The 18092-nt window shown below is 38.2% G+C and overlaps 1 protein-coding gene across 1 annotated transcript in view; it reads right to left on the minus strand.

The window, feature by feature from the left end:
• CNTN5 (contactin 5) overlaps positions 1 to 18092 on the minus strand; it is a 273429-nt gene that overhangs the window by 171620 nt on the left and 83717 nt on the right. The window contains exon 5 of the mRNA XM_070943988.1: positions 8588 to 8690. Within this exon, the coding sequence (XP_070800089.1) occupies positions 8588 to 8690 (103 nt within the window). The remainder of the gene's footprint in view (positions 1 to 8587; positions 8691 to 18092) is intronic.

Genomic DNA, 18092 nt, shown 5'->3' on the forward strand with positions numbered 1-18092 from the left:
AACAGAAGCTGTTTGAGATAGCTTGAGCCGAAATCATAAGGAAAACAAAACTATGGAGCCCTACAGCAAGCAATATTTGGCAATTAGTGAAAACTGGCATTTGTTTACGTTCACTGAAATGCTGAAAAATAAAAGAGTCCCTGCTCCCTAATGATTGCCTGGTGAAAGGTAACAATAGAAACATTTGTAAATGCTAACAAGGCAGGGAAGAGGGAAAAGAAGTAGGATGAAAAGAAAGGAGGGGAATTTCATGCATATTTACCTCTTGACACAGCCTCAAGGCATCAGATTAAGCCTGAAATATCATTCATCTAATTACTTCAGAGAAGTCAAACAGAGTTTGGGTACAACTGACCGCACTTGTGCAATGAAAGCTGGAAAAGAGAGATAAGGACTCTCTGTCTGGCTCCCGATTTGTAGATGACGTGACTTGGTAGATAGAACTTTCTTCTGCTCGGCAATAAGACCGAGAATCTGAATCTGATTCAAAGATCACTTTTGCTGCCAACCATGACTTCCTCTTGCTTGACAAGCCTCAAGAAGATGTTCTTGTCCAGTGATAAAGCCCTAAGCAGTCTTTTCTTTTACTCAAAGGTCAATCTTCACTGATTTAAGAGTCCTGCTGGTGCAGTGGTTAGAAAGTGGGATGGCAGGCTGACTCTGCACACCGCTAATTCTGACGGGCTCAACGTTTATTTCATTTATTTATTTATTGGTTCGATTTATATGCCGCCCTTCTCCGGAGACTCAGGGAGGCTTACAATGCGTTAAGCAATAGCCTTCATACTTTTGTATATACCTGCTTAGTAGGGCTTTCGCCCCCCTTTCCAAGCGGTGTTCTTTTTTATACAAAGTCAGCTTATTGCCCCCACAAACCAGGTCCTCATTTTACCTACCTCGAAAGGATGGAAGGCTGAGTCAACCTTGAGCCTGGTGAGATTTGAACTTGCAGTAATTGCAGGCAGCTGGTGTTACTTAACAGCACTTTAGTCTGCTGTGCCACCAAGGTTGACTTGGCCTTCCATCTTTCCAAGGGTGGTAAAATGAGGACCCAGATTGTTGAGCACAATATGCAAATACTCCACTCCTCTACTCACAATAGAATCCCTTATGCTACCAGACTTGATATTTTGGGCTTGGACAATCTGGAACTGTGCCACCTGCACTCCAATCTAAGCATAGTACACAAAATTGTCTCCTACAATGTCTTACCTGTCAACAATTTCTTCAGCTTCAACCTCAATAATACATGGGCAAACAATCAATACAAACTCAGGGTAAATGGCTCCAAACTCAATTGCAGAAAATACGACTTCAGCATTACATCCTCAAAACCTCAAACCAAGCTTCAACCTCAAACTGTCTACCGTGGACCTCACCCCATTCCTAAGTGGCCCCTAAAGGGGGTTTGCATAAACACACCAGCATGCCTACCATCCCTGTCCTATGTGAACTGTCAAACTTCTGGCAGCCGGTAATCAGCAGAAGTAAGTTGCAGTACTGCATTCTAACCACTGCGCCGCTGCGGCTCTTGATACTATTCCACCATTTCTTTGATGTTAGTATAAGTCTTGTCCTACAGTGAGTTGTCCCATGGCAAATTGGCTGTGGTGAGTTGTCCCATGGTGAGTTGGCCACAGCTAGTTGGTCATGGCGAGTTGGCCGTAGCAAGTTGGCTGTGGTGAATTGTCATAGACCCAATTGCTCTTGCAGGATTATTTTTAGCCTGAATTCATATTCAGTTGTCCCTTATCCAGGGGTGAAATCCAGCAGGTTCTGACAGGTTCTGGAGAATTGGAAGCGGAAATTTTCAGCAGTTTGGAGAACCGGCAGCGGAAATTTTGAGTAGTTCAGAGAACCGGCAAATACCACCTCTGGCTGGCCTCAGAATGGGGTGGGAATGGAGATTTTGCAGTATCCTTCCCCTGGAGTGGGGTGGGAATGGAGATTTTGCAGTATCCTTCCCCTGCCATGCCCACCAAGCCACACCCACCAAGCCACACCACACCACGCCCACCAAACCACGCCACAGAACCGATAGTAAAAAAAATTGGATTTCACCATTGCCCCTTATCCCTGACTGCAGATATTTGCAGGTGAAAATGGCTAAATACTACGGCATTAGCTGATTTAAGGGGGGGAGGGAACAGTTGCCGTTAATGACAAAATAACACTGATGCTATTCTTGTTTTCCAGTTAAGCAGGTAGGCAGGTGAATATAACTATCCTAATTTTTTACTTTCAAGCCAATGCACAATTCAAAACATTAACTTAACTGTTGCAATTTTCACTTCTCTAAACTGATGCTGCCATCATCAAATTCAAGGCATATTTTTATAGGACTGTTCAAAGCACAAGAAAAGTTACAGCTTCTTTAAGGGAGCTGCCAAGAGGTATGACATGGCCACTCTTAAACTGCTTCAAGTTTTGTGCTCAGCACAACCACAGGAAATTGTTTGCAAGAAAGATGTAGTTGGAGGCAAAATTGTATAAAATAAGTCCATTAGAAGAAATGAGAAAAAGATGCAAATAATTTGTCTGAAGAAAATTCAAATTGAGCCAGAAACATGATAAATGATAAACAGGTTTTGAGATAAGGAAAGAAAAAAAAAATAGAAAATGAGAAATTTATAACTAATGCATTTTTATTTCTTAGCTAACATTGGATGCAAACAGTGGAACAGATTTTTAATTAAATGCTTATTCCTTATTATATAGATATACTCATATTTTTGGAAAGGTATATTATAAATCATACTGGAATAGATTATATTATGTTTTCTTACTGATATGTCTGATTGGGCAGATATCTGCATTCATATTTATATATATTCAAATCTCCCCATCCCTTGCAATGAAGGGACTTTATGCCCAGAATGTGGAAAACAAATCTTTTCTTTCACATTTATTGAAATCTGAATCTTTCAAAGAGTTTAGATATAGTTCACAATTCAAAGGGAAAGCAAAGCCTAAGAAGCAGGTTAAGATACAAATGTCAAGAAAATTGTGCAGGACAATGCATTTAAATATTTGTACAGATTGCCTTTCTCTTATTTTTAACTTCATAAATTGATGTGAAAAGAAACTGAAATGAACTCAAGACAATGGATAGCAATTAAAATTGGCAGATGTGCCAGTTCCCCCAAATGGTTCCATTCGTGAAGTTATGGAAGATGGAAGACACTAAGATGTTTAGTTTCAGAAATCAGCTGGTTTATGAAATTTTCTCTCATCCCCTCCATTACTCAAGGACTGTTGGTAGAACTTGCTTATTATGATTTATAATACACAGGTCCATTTTTATTCCTTTGGTCCATTTTTCAATTATCCAATAACGCTAGTTATATTTGGGTAACATTTAAAATAGCAACAGAATGAAGAAGACACTGATCAAGCTTGCTGGGTTTTATCGCTGCCCTGCTGGGGACGCTTTACTCATCACACAGTATGCTGAGCCTGCAGCAGTAATACGGTAGAAAAGGTCAACCTATCTTTCAATAAACCTTACAGCTATTATTGACCTTTCCATTAAGAACTTCTGAAAAGTTTCAAAATAAATTCTCTGGATTTTATTCGGAGGACTGAAGTAGGACTAGATAGGAGATAACTCCTACTGCTAATGAATAGTATTCGAGATACATAGAAATTAGGATAAAAGTTAAGAGTAAAGACAAAAGTCGATGCAGAAAGTTGTAAAATTGTATATACCTGTTGTTAGTATTGTATTTCAATGTCTGATGTGTGTGTGCTTTTGTTTTCTTTTTTGTCTCTTGACTTCTTTTGCTTTTGGGTGTTTGGTTTTAAAGTGTAAAATACTCAATAAAATTATTTTTTTTTAAAAAAGAAAGAAATTAATGTAGGACATTTTTTTTAAAAAAAATTGATTTATATGCTGCCCTTCTCCGGAGACTCAGGGCGGCTTACAGTGCGTTAAGCAATAGCCTTCATACTTTTGTATATTTTATACAAAGTCAGCTTATTGCCCCCACAAACTGGGTCCTCAATTTACCTACCTTAGAAAGGATGGAAGGCTGAGTCAACCTTGAGCCTGGCAAGATTCGAACTTACTTTAATTGCAGATAGTTGGTGTTAAATTACAGTGCCTTGTCTGCAGAGCTATCCAGGCTCCCAGGACATGTATTTATTAACACAAAACACCCTCTCAGAATGACTCATAAGAATTAAAACAAATCCAGTGGCCCTAAGCAAAATTAGTAATAGCAAAATTAAAATAAAACACCAAAAAGTAGAACAGTATTTTAGATCAGTCTATAATATAATATAATATAATATAATATAATATAATATAATATAATATAATATAATATAATATAATATAATATAATAATATAATATAATATAATATAATATAATAATATAATATAATATAATATAATATAATATAATATAATATAATATAATATAATATAATATAATATAATATAATATAATATAATATAATATAATATAATATATAAAGGGACGCATTGGCTCAGTGGCTAAGACGCTGAGCTTGTCGATCAGAAAGGTCGGCAGTTCAGTGGTTCGAATCCCTAGTGCCATGTAATGGGGTGAGCTCCCATTAGTTGTCCCAGCTTCTGCCAACTTAACAGTTCAGAAGCACGTAAAAAAATGCAAATAGAAAAATAGGGACCACCTTTGGTGGGAAGGTAACAGTGTTCCATGTGCCTTTGGCCTTTAGTCATGCTGGCCACATGACCACGGAGACGTCTTCAGACAGTGCTGGCTCTTTGGCTTTGAAACGGAGATGAGCACCGTCCCCTAGAGTCGGGAACGACTAGCACATATGTCCAAGGGGAACCTTTACCTTTACCTTATAATATATCCTCTTGATTCACCCTCTAAAAACAGTCTTCAGTCTTTGAAAAGACTGCATGTCTTTGCACTGATTGAGAAGGCAAGGTTTAAAAAGTCTTTAAATAATGATTTCTGGATAGCTGGTTTTATATTGAGAAAATAGTTTAATCCTACAGGGCTTGTTCTTCTTATTTTAGGTTTGTATATTTTTTTTCCTACTTATAATTGTGGCATATTATTTCTCTGCACATCCATAAATTGTTTCTAGCATAATTAAATATGTGAGGCAGATTTGATGGAAAAAGGTATGGTTTTTTGGATACAGCTACATATGCGGAAGCCATTTTGCAGTGTGTAACTAAATATTACACATGCCCCAAACTGCATAGAGAATTCTGTATCAAGAAAGGGATGGATGATACATACAATATCAGAGATGGAATTGTGCAGATGTTAGTGCTCTTGGCTGACATGTTCTCTTAAACAGTATTAATAATATATATACAAGCATGGAGTTGAAAAAGAGCCTTCAAACTATTCTTTAATTTACTGATTCTGTTGTCAAACCATCCTTACGGTTAATAACATTCAAATGGAAACTGCCTTTCTAGAACTTCAATCCATTATTCTGTACCCCAAAAATAATTAAGAATAAGTTTTGACTTACTTCTACATAGCATACTTTTAAGTATTTCAAGAATGCCATGATATCTGTTCTTAGTTACTCAAAGCTAAATGTTCTTAGGTCTATTAATCTCTCTGCATAATACTTTGTTTTCTTGGGCACTGATTATTTTTGTGGTTTTTCTCTGATCATATTTTTTTCTAGAATAATGTTTATGCTTCTGCCTCTAAGATTTAATCTAGCATCTGACAATCTATCATAAAATCTCAAGTTTCAAAAATCAGCTTTGGAGCATGGGAATATTATACAACAATCTCTTTCTGGAATTACGTGGGATCTCCAAAGAAGTACCTAGAAGTTCAAACAGAGGACAGTCTGAATTTAATGTATATTTTGGTATTTTCTGTTGTTAAAAAAAGACAGATAAATAGAGTTCCCTTCCTACTTTCAGAAATATTTGCCTAATTTTCTTAAGTAAACACTGATTGACCATAATTGTTTATATTGGGATGTAAATTTATCACTATCAGTGATAAATTTGGCCTTAGCTGATGACAGGTATTTCGTGGAGATTGCAAATATACTATTCCATGTACTGTATATGTATGTATTAGTGTGTTTACATTTCTACACACAAACACCAGCTCTCTGGATATAATGGAATATGAATCTAGAGCATTTCCTAATTTCTTAATCGATACAATACATTTCATTTGCTTCTCTTACTCTTTCATCAACTTACTCTTATGGCATACTAAATTATTTACTCATAAATGATTTTATAATTCTAATTCAACTGTAAGGAACACACACACACTAACAAGCAAAGAGTCTATGGCTTTCTTTAAATATTGTGCAACTGGCGTTCAGTGTGGTCACAAAAACATTTTCACAATATTAGTATCTCCTTGCATATATCTGAACACATCTGAATCAGACTATCAGGGGTGAAATCCAGCAGGTTCTGACAAGTTCTGGAGAACTGGTAGCAGAAATTTTGAGCAGTTCAGAGAACCGGCAAATACCACCTCTGGCTGGCCCCAGAGTGGGGTGGGAATTGAGATTTTGCAATATCCTTCCCCCAGGAGTGGGGAGGGAAAGGGGATTTTGCAGTATCCTTCCCCTGGAATGGGGTGGGAATGGAGATTTTGCAGTATCCTTCCCTTGCCACACCCACCAAGCCACGCCCACCAAGCCACATCACACCCACCAAGCCACGCCCACAGAACTGGTAGTAAAAAAATTTGGGTTTCACCACTGCAGACTAGATAGTGAATCAGACAAGAGATTATGGTTTTCAGGTTTATATTTCAGTTACCATGCATCATCCTTCTGCATACTCAGAACTGCAGTTTACTAATATATCAAGTTGGGAAGTCTAATTAGATATTTCCCATGGACAAATAAAATGGTATGGATCTGTGACCTCAAAAAGGTTTTGCAAAGTAGGAGGTTGTTTTGTTTATTTATATATCAAAATTCCTAACTTCATACATGGAGGTTAAAAATAAACCCCAACATAAGAATTTAAGGACAAGATAATTATTTTAAGAGTCTTGGCTGAGAAGTTACAAATATGAAAAGTAAGCACACAGTCACTGATAACAATTATGAATTACCATTAGAGAAGAGGATGCGATGTGCTGCAACATAGACATTGAAAATATGGATTTAAAAATGGCTTTAGGCCAAATAGGGAAAAATGTGAAACTAAGCAAAAGACACTTAGCTACTTTTGATTTCCAGCACAGGTATTCCTCAGTGGTAGGTTTCAAATTTTTTTTACTACCGGTTCTGTGGGTGTGGCTTGGTGGGCGTGGCATGGCTTGGTGGGCATGGCATGGTGGGCATGGCAGAGGAAGGATACTGTAAAATTCCCATTTCTACCCCACTTCAGGGTAAGGTTACTGCAAAATCCCCATTTCCTCCCAATCAGCTGGGACTTGGGAAGCAGAGAATAGATGGGGGTGGGGCCAGTCAGAGGTGGAGTTTACCAGTTCTCTGAACTACTCAAAATTTCTGCTACCGGTTCTCCAGAACTGTCAGAACCTCCTGAAACCCACCTCTGGTATTCCTCGATTCACAACCACAATTGAGTCCAAAATTTATGTTGCTAAGTAAGACATTTGTTAAGTGAGTTTTGCCCCATTTTACAACCTTCTTTACCACAGTAGTTAAGTGAATCTCTGCAGGTATTAAGTTAGTAACAGGTTGTTAAGTGAATCTGGCTTCCCCGCTTTTGACTTTGCTTGTCAAAAGGTCACGAAACCTGATCATGTGACTCCAGTTGCCAAGGATCCAAATTTTGATCACCTGATCATGGGGGATGCTGCAACAGTTGTAAGTGTGAAAAGCGGTCATAAGTCACTTTTTTCAGTGCTGTTGTAACTTTGAACAATCACTAGATGAATTGTTGTAAATCAAGGGCTATTGTACCTTCCTCCATTGGTTCCAACATATTTCCAAACTTCATTTGGAATTTAGAAATGTATGGGTAAGTCTCCCAAACTTTTATAGGAGTAATTCTTTATGGATAAAATATCACATATAGCTTTCATAACTCTATCATAATTGTATCATTCTCTTTCTATCTCTCTCATATCTCTCTCTCTTTCCCTCCTCCCTCTCATCTATCTATCTATCTATCTATCTATCTATCTATCTATCTATCTATCTACCTACCTACCTACCTACCTACCTATTTATCTGTCTATCATCTATCACTATTGCCACCTACCAGTTCTATCATCTCTCTCTCTCTCTTTCTCTCTCTCTCTCTCTCTCATCATCTATTATTTATCATCTATCATCTATATGACATCTATATATCATGTATATACAGTATACGGATTGATTGAATATGTATCAAGTTAATGTCAACTCTTAGTGGCCATGTAGATTTTCTCCAGGAATTTGTGTGTATATAATATTTCTTTCTTTCTTTCTTTCTTTCTTTCTTTCTTTCTTTCTTTCTTTCTTTCTTTCTTTCTTTCTTTCTTTCTTTCTTTCTCTCTCTCTCTCTCTCTCTCTCTCTCTCTCTCTCTCTCTCTCTCTCTTTCTTTCTTTCTTTCTTTCTCAGTTTGTTATCAGCTAAATGAATGATCTCAGATTTTAATAATCAATTATGAAAGAATGTATACTTACTTGCCCAGTGCAAAGCATTCCATCCTAACAGTGGATCCCTTAGCAGCTGTAACTGTGAATGGAAAATGGATCTCAATTTTTGGTTCATATTCCCCCATCACTCCTGGAAAACAAAGAAAGATCTTTATGAGTAAAATAGCCATCGCTGAAGTGAGATCGTCCAATAGCTAGAGAAGAATGATATGATTATGAAGGAAAATGGTTCCAATTAGGGATACATCCCCAATGTAATCTAAACAGTTAGGATTTTACAATACCACCACAGTAGCATTTTATTTTTAAAGAAGCAAAAATTTATTTCTTATGCTAAATGTTCCAAACTAATGGTCAGAATGATGGATATACTATATGACTGTTCAGTACTTGGATGATTTGTGGAATCTTTTCCCTTTAATAAAAATGAGTTAAATCTGTAATAAGCAACCCCTCCTTTGACACAGTAGATTTTTTTTATTGTTCCTCAAAATAATACAATCACTTAAAATATATTTAGATAGCAGTTTCATGAACATTTAGGAAGTTCACTGTTCTTTTCTGTGCCCAATAACAAAAATAGTATGGTTAGATGATGACATCCATTAACATGTTACAATGGTGAAATTGTACAACCAATAATATCTTTAACAAAAAGAATAGGAAGATATATGAAAACAATATGATTGATTGATTGATGAAGTGCCTTCAAGTTGGTGTTGACTCTTAGTGATTGCCTACACAGATTCTTTCCAGACTGATTGCTCTTCAGTTTTACTTTGGCATGCTTAAAAATTGTAAAGGTTTTATATAATTTAAGTAAATAAATAAAATACAAATGTTATTTTAAAAATATAAAACTGTATACAATTTGGCTTTGTAAAACTAATATGTATCAAATGTAAAATCGTAATTGGTTTCTTATATCTCAAAGATCAATTTTAGTACCTAAGATTAACTACTTACTGCTTATAATATAAATATATTTGTGTGTGTATGTGTTTATAGGAATCTCTGTTTGTATGTTTGCTACTGTCAGTTCTGAATCTCTTTCTTTGAATTTGAGGGGATCACTTTTAATATTAAAAAAGAGAGAAAAAGGGGTCTCTACCTCAAGCATGAATTTGGAAAACTCTAGGATGCCTCTCCTTTCCATCTGAAATAGCTCCTTTAGCTGCAAATTTTCCTTAATACATGCTTTATACAAACAGCTACTACCAAAGAGAGAAAAAATAAACCCATGTTCTTTTGTAAAGAAGAGAACTTTTGAAAAAGGGCTACATTGGAAACATGTTAGACTTTATATTGATTTATTATTGTCATATGGCATTTTTTATTCTTGCCAACAAACAAGATACACTTTTAACTCATTATTTTCATTGGTTCCATTAGACTTGATCATTCACATATAAAAAGAAGAAATGGTTTAAATATTCTTTTACTCCAATATCTAAGGTGCTCCTACAAAGATGAGAGGGTCAACCAAATAATCAAAGAGAGAAGCAACCTAGAAGTAAGGAGAAATTTCCTAACAGTGAGAACAATTAATCAGTGGAACAGCTTGCCTTCAGAAGTTGTGGGTCCTCCATTATTGGAGGCTTTTAAGAAGAGACTGGACAGCCAGTTCTCTGGAATGGTCATTGATATAGGGCCCTGATGGCGAATCTATGGAACGAGTGCCCAAAGTGGCACGCGAAGACATGTCGCCTGGCACACGCAGCCTTGCCTGTTTGTCCTCCAGGTTTCTGGTGTGCATGCGTGCGTGACAATCAGCTGTTCTTTGCACATGCAGCAGTGCCAAAAACCGGCATGCGCATGCACACTGGCATCAGGCGTGTGCTAGAACCCAGAAGTTTGGCTTTTCCAGAGTGTGGCCCTGACGAGCGTGCACATGCACAATATTTCCGTGTGACCTTCTTGGCATTTGGTGCCTAAAAGGTTCACCATCATTGGTATAGGGTCTCCTGCTCGAGCAGGGAGTTGGACCAGAAGATCTCCAAGGTCCCTTATAACTGTGTTCTTCTGTTTTGTTTTGTTTTGTTTTGTTTTGTTTTGTTTTGTTTTGTTTTGTTTTGTTTTGTTTTGTTTTGTTTTGTTTTGTTTTGTTTTGTTTTGTTTTGTTTTGTTTTGTTCTGTCTGATAAACACCTCTTCCATGCTTTCATCTCCACAACCCTTTCCCATATTCCAAAAACATGTTTGCCACACCTCATGCTTCAACCGAGACTTTTCATCAAACAAACAAACAGACAAAAACAAAACAAAACAAAAAAACAATCAACCTTTTCCATTGCTCTTTCCTTCAAATTTCTGGTGACTATTTTGGTGAAGCACAAAAACATTTTCCTCCTAAACTCTTTGGATGGTCATAATGTCTATGTCTCCTCTATACTGCATGCAGGGCTCGCTGCTCTCATTCAGCTGTAAGTTGTTCTGATGATCTGTTACAACCAGTTAGCCCAGAATGAGTTATGAAAATGAGAAAAAGGTACATTCCCAGAGGTGGCTTATGCTTTGTGCAAAATGGGGTGTCTCAGACTTTTCTCCATAATAAAGGTCAGACAGGGCCAAACCAGCGGTGAAATCCTCTGAAGTCTGCTACCAGTTCTGTGAGTCTGCTACCGAGCATGCGCTTTGCGCAGTGCTAAAAAAAGGAACATTTTGAAGCCTTCTGATTCTGCAAAGGTAAGTAGAACAGCGAGGGGGGGAAATCTGCTGCGCCACGTGATTTAGATTAGCTAGAAAGCAGGAAATCTGATGATATATTATATTTATTTATATTTATATATATAATATATTTATATTTATCCCATGTCACAGCTGATCGTCGCCCAGCTGATTGTTGGAAATACCAGTTCACCTGAATCAGTAACATTTGTTACTACTGGTTCAGGAGAACTGGTCTGAACCAGTAGCATTTTACCCCTGGGCCAAACCTTTTTCTTTATCAGTAGAAAGTCAAATGTCCATTACTTCACAGCTTATAATGAGAAACTTATTTGGTGCATTAGAGACGGCCTGTCCACACATAATGCACGCTGTTCATAAAGAGATCAGTGGGTTCATGAATGGCAGGATATGACACGTTAGCCCCAACTCCACTATAGATCTCATGCCAAGTTTTCAGGGAATGCTGTCAAGACAGTTTCTTAGTTACAAAGCTTACAAGTGGAGAGGTAAACAAATGTTTAATTTTCTACCTGCCATCATGCCTGGAAATCTGCTGCATATTGGTATTTGGGAGGATGTAACTGAGCATCCTCCCAAATACCAATATGATAAGGGATGTGGTGGCTCAGTGGCTAAGACACTGAGCTTGTCGATCAGAAAGGTCAGCGGTTCAGCGGTTCGAATCTATTTCAAGAGCACTAAGATACCTTTCCTGGCACCAGCCTTTTCTTTTCAAGACTTAACATTTCCACTCCCTAGAATTTATATTCCTAGGACTGAGTTTCAACTCCCCTGGTCATCCTCATTCTCCTCCTTTGAACCTGTTTCTGTTCTTTGAATCTTTCTTATAATATTGGTGCCGAGAGCTTCCATGTAGTAGTCCCAGACCTAGAGATACACACGGTAAGCATTATTAGTTAGGTGGATGTAACTCACTTGATTGTTTACAATCTGTTCACTATTACTTGGACTTTTGCACCACCTGTAGTGTGCTATCACAGTGTTTCCTCCCTGTAGGGAGAGTTATTGCTCCATGCTGCCAGGTAATCTTAATCTCTAACAAGCATACTCTAAAAATAATGGGGAAATGCAGAATTAAACTTTGCAACCCAAGAGGTCTATCAGTTGGAATTTATTATTGTGGGAGGGGAGGTCTTGAGACCTCTGCTGGGAAGCAAAACAATGCAGCCCATGAAATTGATTGCATTATGATATCATAATATCTTGCATGTGGCGCAAACTAATGAGCACTGTCATGTGGCTGCTGGGACTATGGAGACACTACGGCAAGAGTCTGAAAATGTCTTTCAGGGAAGGACATTTGGTAGGAAAACTTAAACTTGACATATATTCGAGCGTGAAACCTTCCTAATGGTTTAGATTCCTAAAAGGAGGAGGAGGAACCGTTAAAGCAGGAAATAGATTATAATTCTGAGGGACACCAAAACAACATGGATTAGTAACTCGGTTACAGGGTCTAGACTCTCTGAAAAACTATCCTTCTGAATAGACCCCCAAATCTTTGAACAGATACTATAGCAGAATCACTTTTCACTAGCTATCATGTGGCATTTTTCCCTCTTGGAAAAAAAATTTTTTTTTTCATTATTTGACATTTGACAAAAGTGGGTTGAGCAAGAAGACAAGCTACTTTGGCAAAGCCTTTTGGCTAATATACACAAACTTGTAGTCAACATCCACAGCTTCTGAAATTTTCCAATATGGAGAATCAAAAGCTAACAGCATAAGAGTATTTGCTGATGATCTCTTTCTTACTGGGGCAGGATATTCTGAAGCTAAAACAATAAGGGACTTGTTATTAGCAATAGCTAACACTGTCACCTAAAGTTTGTTGCTGTTAGTTGCAAAGTTGTGTCCGACCCATCGTGACCCCATGATCCTCCTCCTCCAGGCGTTCCTGTCCTCTACCATCCTCTGGAGTCCATTTAAGCTCATGCCTCCTGCTTCAGTGACTCCATCCAGCCACCTCATTCTCTCACCTAAAGTTAAGTCAGCTAATAAAATAAATTTGACTTTAAATTTGACCTAAAGTACTTTCTACTTGAAACAAAGAGAACTGGCAGAGAACCAAGCAGAGCTAAAGAGAAGAACAAACAGGGAAACTAAGCTTGCTGTTTCTTCTCCAAATGGTTAACAGGCTAACAATTGTAAAGAACTGATGGTTCAGGAGCTCCATATTGAACAGTACTAATAAGTATACTCATCAGTGGTGAAATCCAGTTACCTTTGCTACCGGTTCGGGAATGCGCCTCTTCTGTGTATGCGCAGAGGGTCAAAAATGGGACGTAATGATATCCAGGCGGGTGGGCAGAGCCTCCCGCCACTGGCACTACCGGTTCGCACGAGCCGGATAGATCCGGCTGGATATACATACACAGAGAGGGGGAGGAGGGAGAGGGAGGGAAGGAGGGAGGGAGAGAAAGAGAAAGGGGGGAGGGAGAGGGAGGGAGGGAGAGAGGGAGAGAGACACTGAAGACCCTGGAAAACCATGGAAAAGCCTGGAAACATCATGGAAAGATTTCTGCATATCTTTGGGAAATGTTGACTGAAGATCATAGAAAACAACCTTTCATGCCTTTATTGTTTAGTTTGAAAGAAATAGTTTATTGGCTACATTCCAGAATGGGGAAACAATCTCATAAAAATATATGAACTTGAAAAGTGCACTTTATGATCAAACAGCAAATGTTGTAATCTCAATCACATTTGTATTTTCTTATCCTTTGCAAAGTTTCTGGGTTTCTTTTTTCTCCCAGTAAAGGCACTTTAACTGCTTCCAGTTTGGTAACAGGGACTTCCAAAAGTCTTCCAAAATGCTCTTGGAATTGCTTGTAAACACTTATGAAATAATTCCTCCGAGTGTCTAACTCAATGTGAAAAGGCTGTTAATGAAATGATGCATGATCCTTTTTTTTTTTTCCTGATGAAACTTTTGTTTTTTAGGTCTGCACAAAAAGAAATTGAATAGTGAGAAAGGACTGATTGTCAAGGACATCTGCACAAATGAGGTATTCATTTTATTCAGAATCCATTCAAGGATTTCTTGATGTTTTCATTTAATTTGGTTCATATCAAGAAAATAAGTTTCCCTTTGCGGCACAGCTCTAAGGAAATAAAAGATTAATATAAAGGCAAGCGAATGTCTATACTTGTAGGATTTGACATAAAACTATAATGTAATTCAGCTATCTCAATGAAGATAAATATATAGATATGTTGTCTCATCAGCATTCTTGCCATAAAATACCAAGGCCTAACTGCATTGACTACAACAGAAAAGTAATTCCAGAAAAAATGTTGTCATCCATGAAAATTCAAAGCCACAGAAAGGATTATGATAATTGGATGTTTGTAAATGTAGGTCTCTTCATTTTTGTGAAAAAATCTGTTTGATAAATATTCTGTTTGCAAACATTGACACGATCGCCTTAAAAGAACTTTGCTTTATTTTTGTTTGACAGATAACCCTGTCTCATGTCTATATTCTTTTACCGGCTTGTTTTTCCCTCCATTATTTCTCTTGTTCTATGGAAGCCCTTACCAACATTCAATTCTTAGAGGCTATTGGATGACAAGCACAACCTGTTATTATTGGCTAGCAATGATAGAAACTACCATGCCAATGAAAACTGGGATAAAACATTGGGAATTGCCGCTATATCTTTTCCTTGGCTCTGTGGACTCATCTTATGTCCATCCTTTGAAAGAAAAGTAAAAAAAATATTAAAAAAATAACTCAGACAATTCTGTATTTCAGACTTTGCAGTAGTCTTCACCTCTGAAACACAAAAGTCCAAAGTTAACTTTTGTTAAATTGACAACTGTCAACCACAGATTGACAGACTGATAACAAAGTTAACAAGAAAAAAAATACTAAAGTTGCATTTTTGAAGTTAGAGTTTTCTATATGTTTATAGAGGATGAAATTTAGGCCTCCAAAGAGGTGTTTCCTATACAGTACAATCAGTGGTGGGTTGCTCCCAGTTTTGTCCGGTTCTTTAGAACCAGTAATAAAAGTGGTGAGAGGCTCCACCCATCTACCTGGACGTCATAATTGCCGATTTGCGCATGCGCAGAAGCTTCCATTGCTCCAGTAGTAGGTTGCCCCCAGTTTGCACCGGTTCTATAGAACCAGTAGTAAAACCAGCGGGAGGCCCCGCCCACTGACCCTAATGTCATGAAAATGCTTCTGCGCATGCGCGTGGCCCCGTTGCGAACCGGTAGTAAAGGTAAGTAGAACCCACCCCGAGTACAATGCATGTACTGTACAGTACAATGCCAAAAAGAAACTAGACCAGAATTTGAGATGGTTCCACTTGCATCCAAAGGAAGATTAGTTAGCAGAGATGTCTCCTGCTAGAACAATGTCTTGAATTAGAGGAAGTCCAAGGTCCCTTCCAACTCCTGTTATTCTGTATTCTGTAAAGTTATTCTGTATATTGCTTCCTTATCTTGCCAACTAGTTTGGCAATTCTTAAAACCAATCATTGATGGGCATTGTATATATGTGTACTTTATGTGTGTATAAAGATTAACAAACACATGCACACATACACATAGACTTTGTTTATTTGCTTTACATTCAGAACAGTGGTGGGATTTTTACCGGTTCTGTGGGTGTGGCTTGGTGGGTGTGGCATGGCTTGGTGGGCGTAGCTTGGTGGGCAAGGCAGGGGAAGGATACTGTAAAATCTCCATTCCCTCCCCACTCCAGGGGAAGGTTACTTCACAATCCCCATTTTTTCCCGATCAACTGGGACTCAGGAGGCAGAGAATAGATGGGGGCGGGGCCAGTCAGAGGTAGTATTTACTGGTTCTCTGAACTACTCAAAATTTCCGCTACCGGTTCTCCAGAACTGGTCAGAACCTGCTGAAACCCACTTCTGATTCAGAAATATACTTTCTTTCCACTGTTCTGAGCATTATAGATTTATAGACCTCTCCAGAGAACTAATTTTGGCATAATGTATCTAGATAGAATCACTTGAACTTAGTCATTTGTGCCTCATAGAAATAAGTGGATATCATCCATTTTGTTTGAGGTTTGGTGGTATTGTATAATAAAGTCTCTCTTGTCACATAAGGAATAAGAACCTTAGATTTCTGATCTGTGGCCTGCACCATTCCTGTAAAAGAATTTGTCAAAATGGCATTCATTTGAAATGAAACTAAAAAAACACCATTAACAAATCCAGATGAATTATCATGCTATTTTAGCTGCCTGAGCCAGAAAGCGAGTTTTGTTTCCCAGCAGAATTTTGGACATGTTTCATAATAAGGTCTCTTCAAGTTACGGATTGATGGACTTTCTTCTTTCTTTGATATCAGTTGAAGGAATGGAACTGAGACAATTTTGGAGGGTGGGAAAAGCTTTTCTCTAGACAAATTGGAGATTCTTTTGTATTTAAATACAGTATTTTAATGAGAGCTATTCCTGTCCCAGCGTTAGGTGAATAAAAAAATAGAAAAAGTTGTATAACCAGAACTTTCTAACGTCTTCTAGTCTTTCAATATTAAGTACGATTTTTATTATGAAATGTAACTGTTATTATATGCTGTTTTTCTTTTGTGAACCAAAATAGGTAAGACGGGGGAAGGTTGCCGTGTAAAATTCAGGAATCAAGGAAGACATTTTGTACTGGGATCCTGGAACTGAGAAGTGGGTTCTATTTTCCTCTTGAAAATTTGCCTCTGAATTATTTTCCTCATCAGAAAAAAAGAGGGGGGAAAAGCATAAGAGTTTGTGCAAATTTTTCTCTAAGAGGGCAGGTAATTATTTTCAATGGTTGATTTCACTAGAAAAAAATAATGCAAGGTGAGAGTGAGATGGGTATACTTCAGTGGTGGGTTTCAAATTTTTTTTGCTACCGGTTCTGTGGGTGTGGCTTGGTGGGCATGGCAGGGGAAGGATATTTGTAAAATCTCCATTCCCACCCCACTCCAGGGGAAGGATACTGTAAAATCTCCATTCCCTTCCCACTCCAGTGGAAGGTTACTGCAAAATCCCCATTTCCTCTTGATCAGCTGGGACTCAGGAGGCAAAGAATAGATGGGGTGGGGCCAGTCAGAGGTGGTATTTACTGGTTCTCCAAACTACTCAAAATTTCCGTTACTGGTTCTCCAGAACTGGTCAGAACCTGCTGAAACCCACCTCTGGTATACTTACATTTCACAAACCAACCAATCAATCAACCAACCAACCAACCAACAACCAACCAACCAATAAATGGTTAGCACAGCTTTCTGTGGTGCTCCTTGAGATGGATTGGACTTTCTTGAAATAACTCAGCTGAAGTCCAATATACCAAAAAGCTGTAGGAAGGTTTGGTAAACCTTCTTCTCAAAAAAGCTTGACAGATTTTGTTTTTTTTAAAAATAATGCTGAATCAAAATTTATTTATTCCCAGAGGCTTATCATCTCGTGTCAAACAGATTTTATGAAACAGATCAAGTTATATGGCTTGGATAGCTTCATCAATGAACAACAGGATATTTTGGTAAATATTTTTTCATTTATATATTGCATTTTAGTGTAGTTTACATCTAATGTTAAGCATGTGTCCTGCCTTAAAAGAGGAGCAATATGTTGTGGCCCCGCCTTCCGAGCCTATCTCATCGGAGGAAGAAGGCTCCGAACATGAGGGAGAGGAGTCAGCCAGGCCTCCTTCTCCAGGCCCCTCCCCTCTGGCACTGCCTCAAGTGCCGGCCGAGGAAGAGGAGATTAGCCAGGAGCCAGGTGTCTCCGATGAGAGCGAGGGAGGTGATCTGTCGTTCCTGGATCCACGCCAACGAAGGCGTGATAAACGGTTGCAGCAGTTAAGGAGGCGTGCCAGGGATTATAA

Source organism: Pituophis catenifer, unplaced genomic scaffold (genome assembly GCF_029215685.1).
Source record: "Pituophis catenifer annectens isolate HBS135680 unplaced genomic scaffold, rPitCat1.0.hap2 SCAF_4, whole genome shotgun sequence".
Taxonomy (NCBI): domain Eukaryota; kingdom Metazoa; phylum Chordata; class Lepidosauria; order Squamata; family Colubridae; genus Pituophis; species Pituophis catenifer.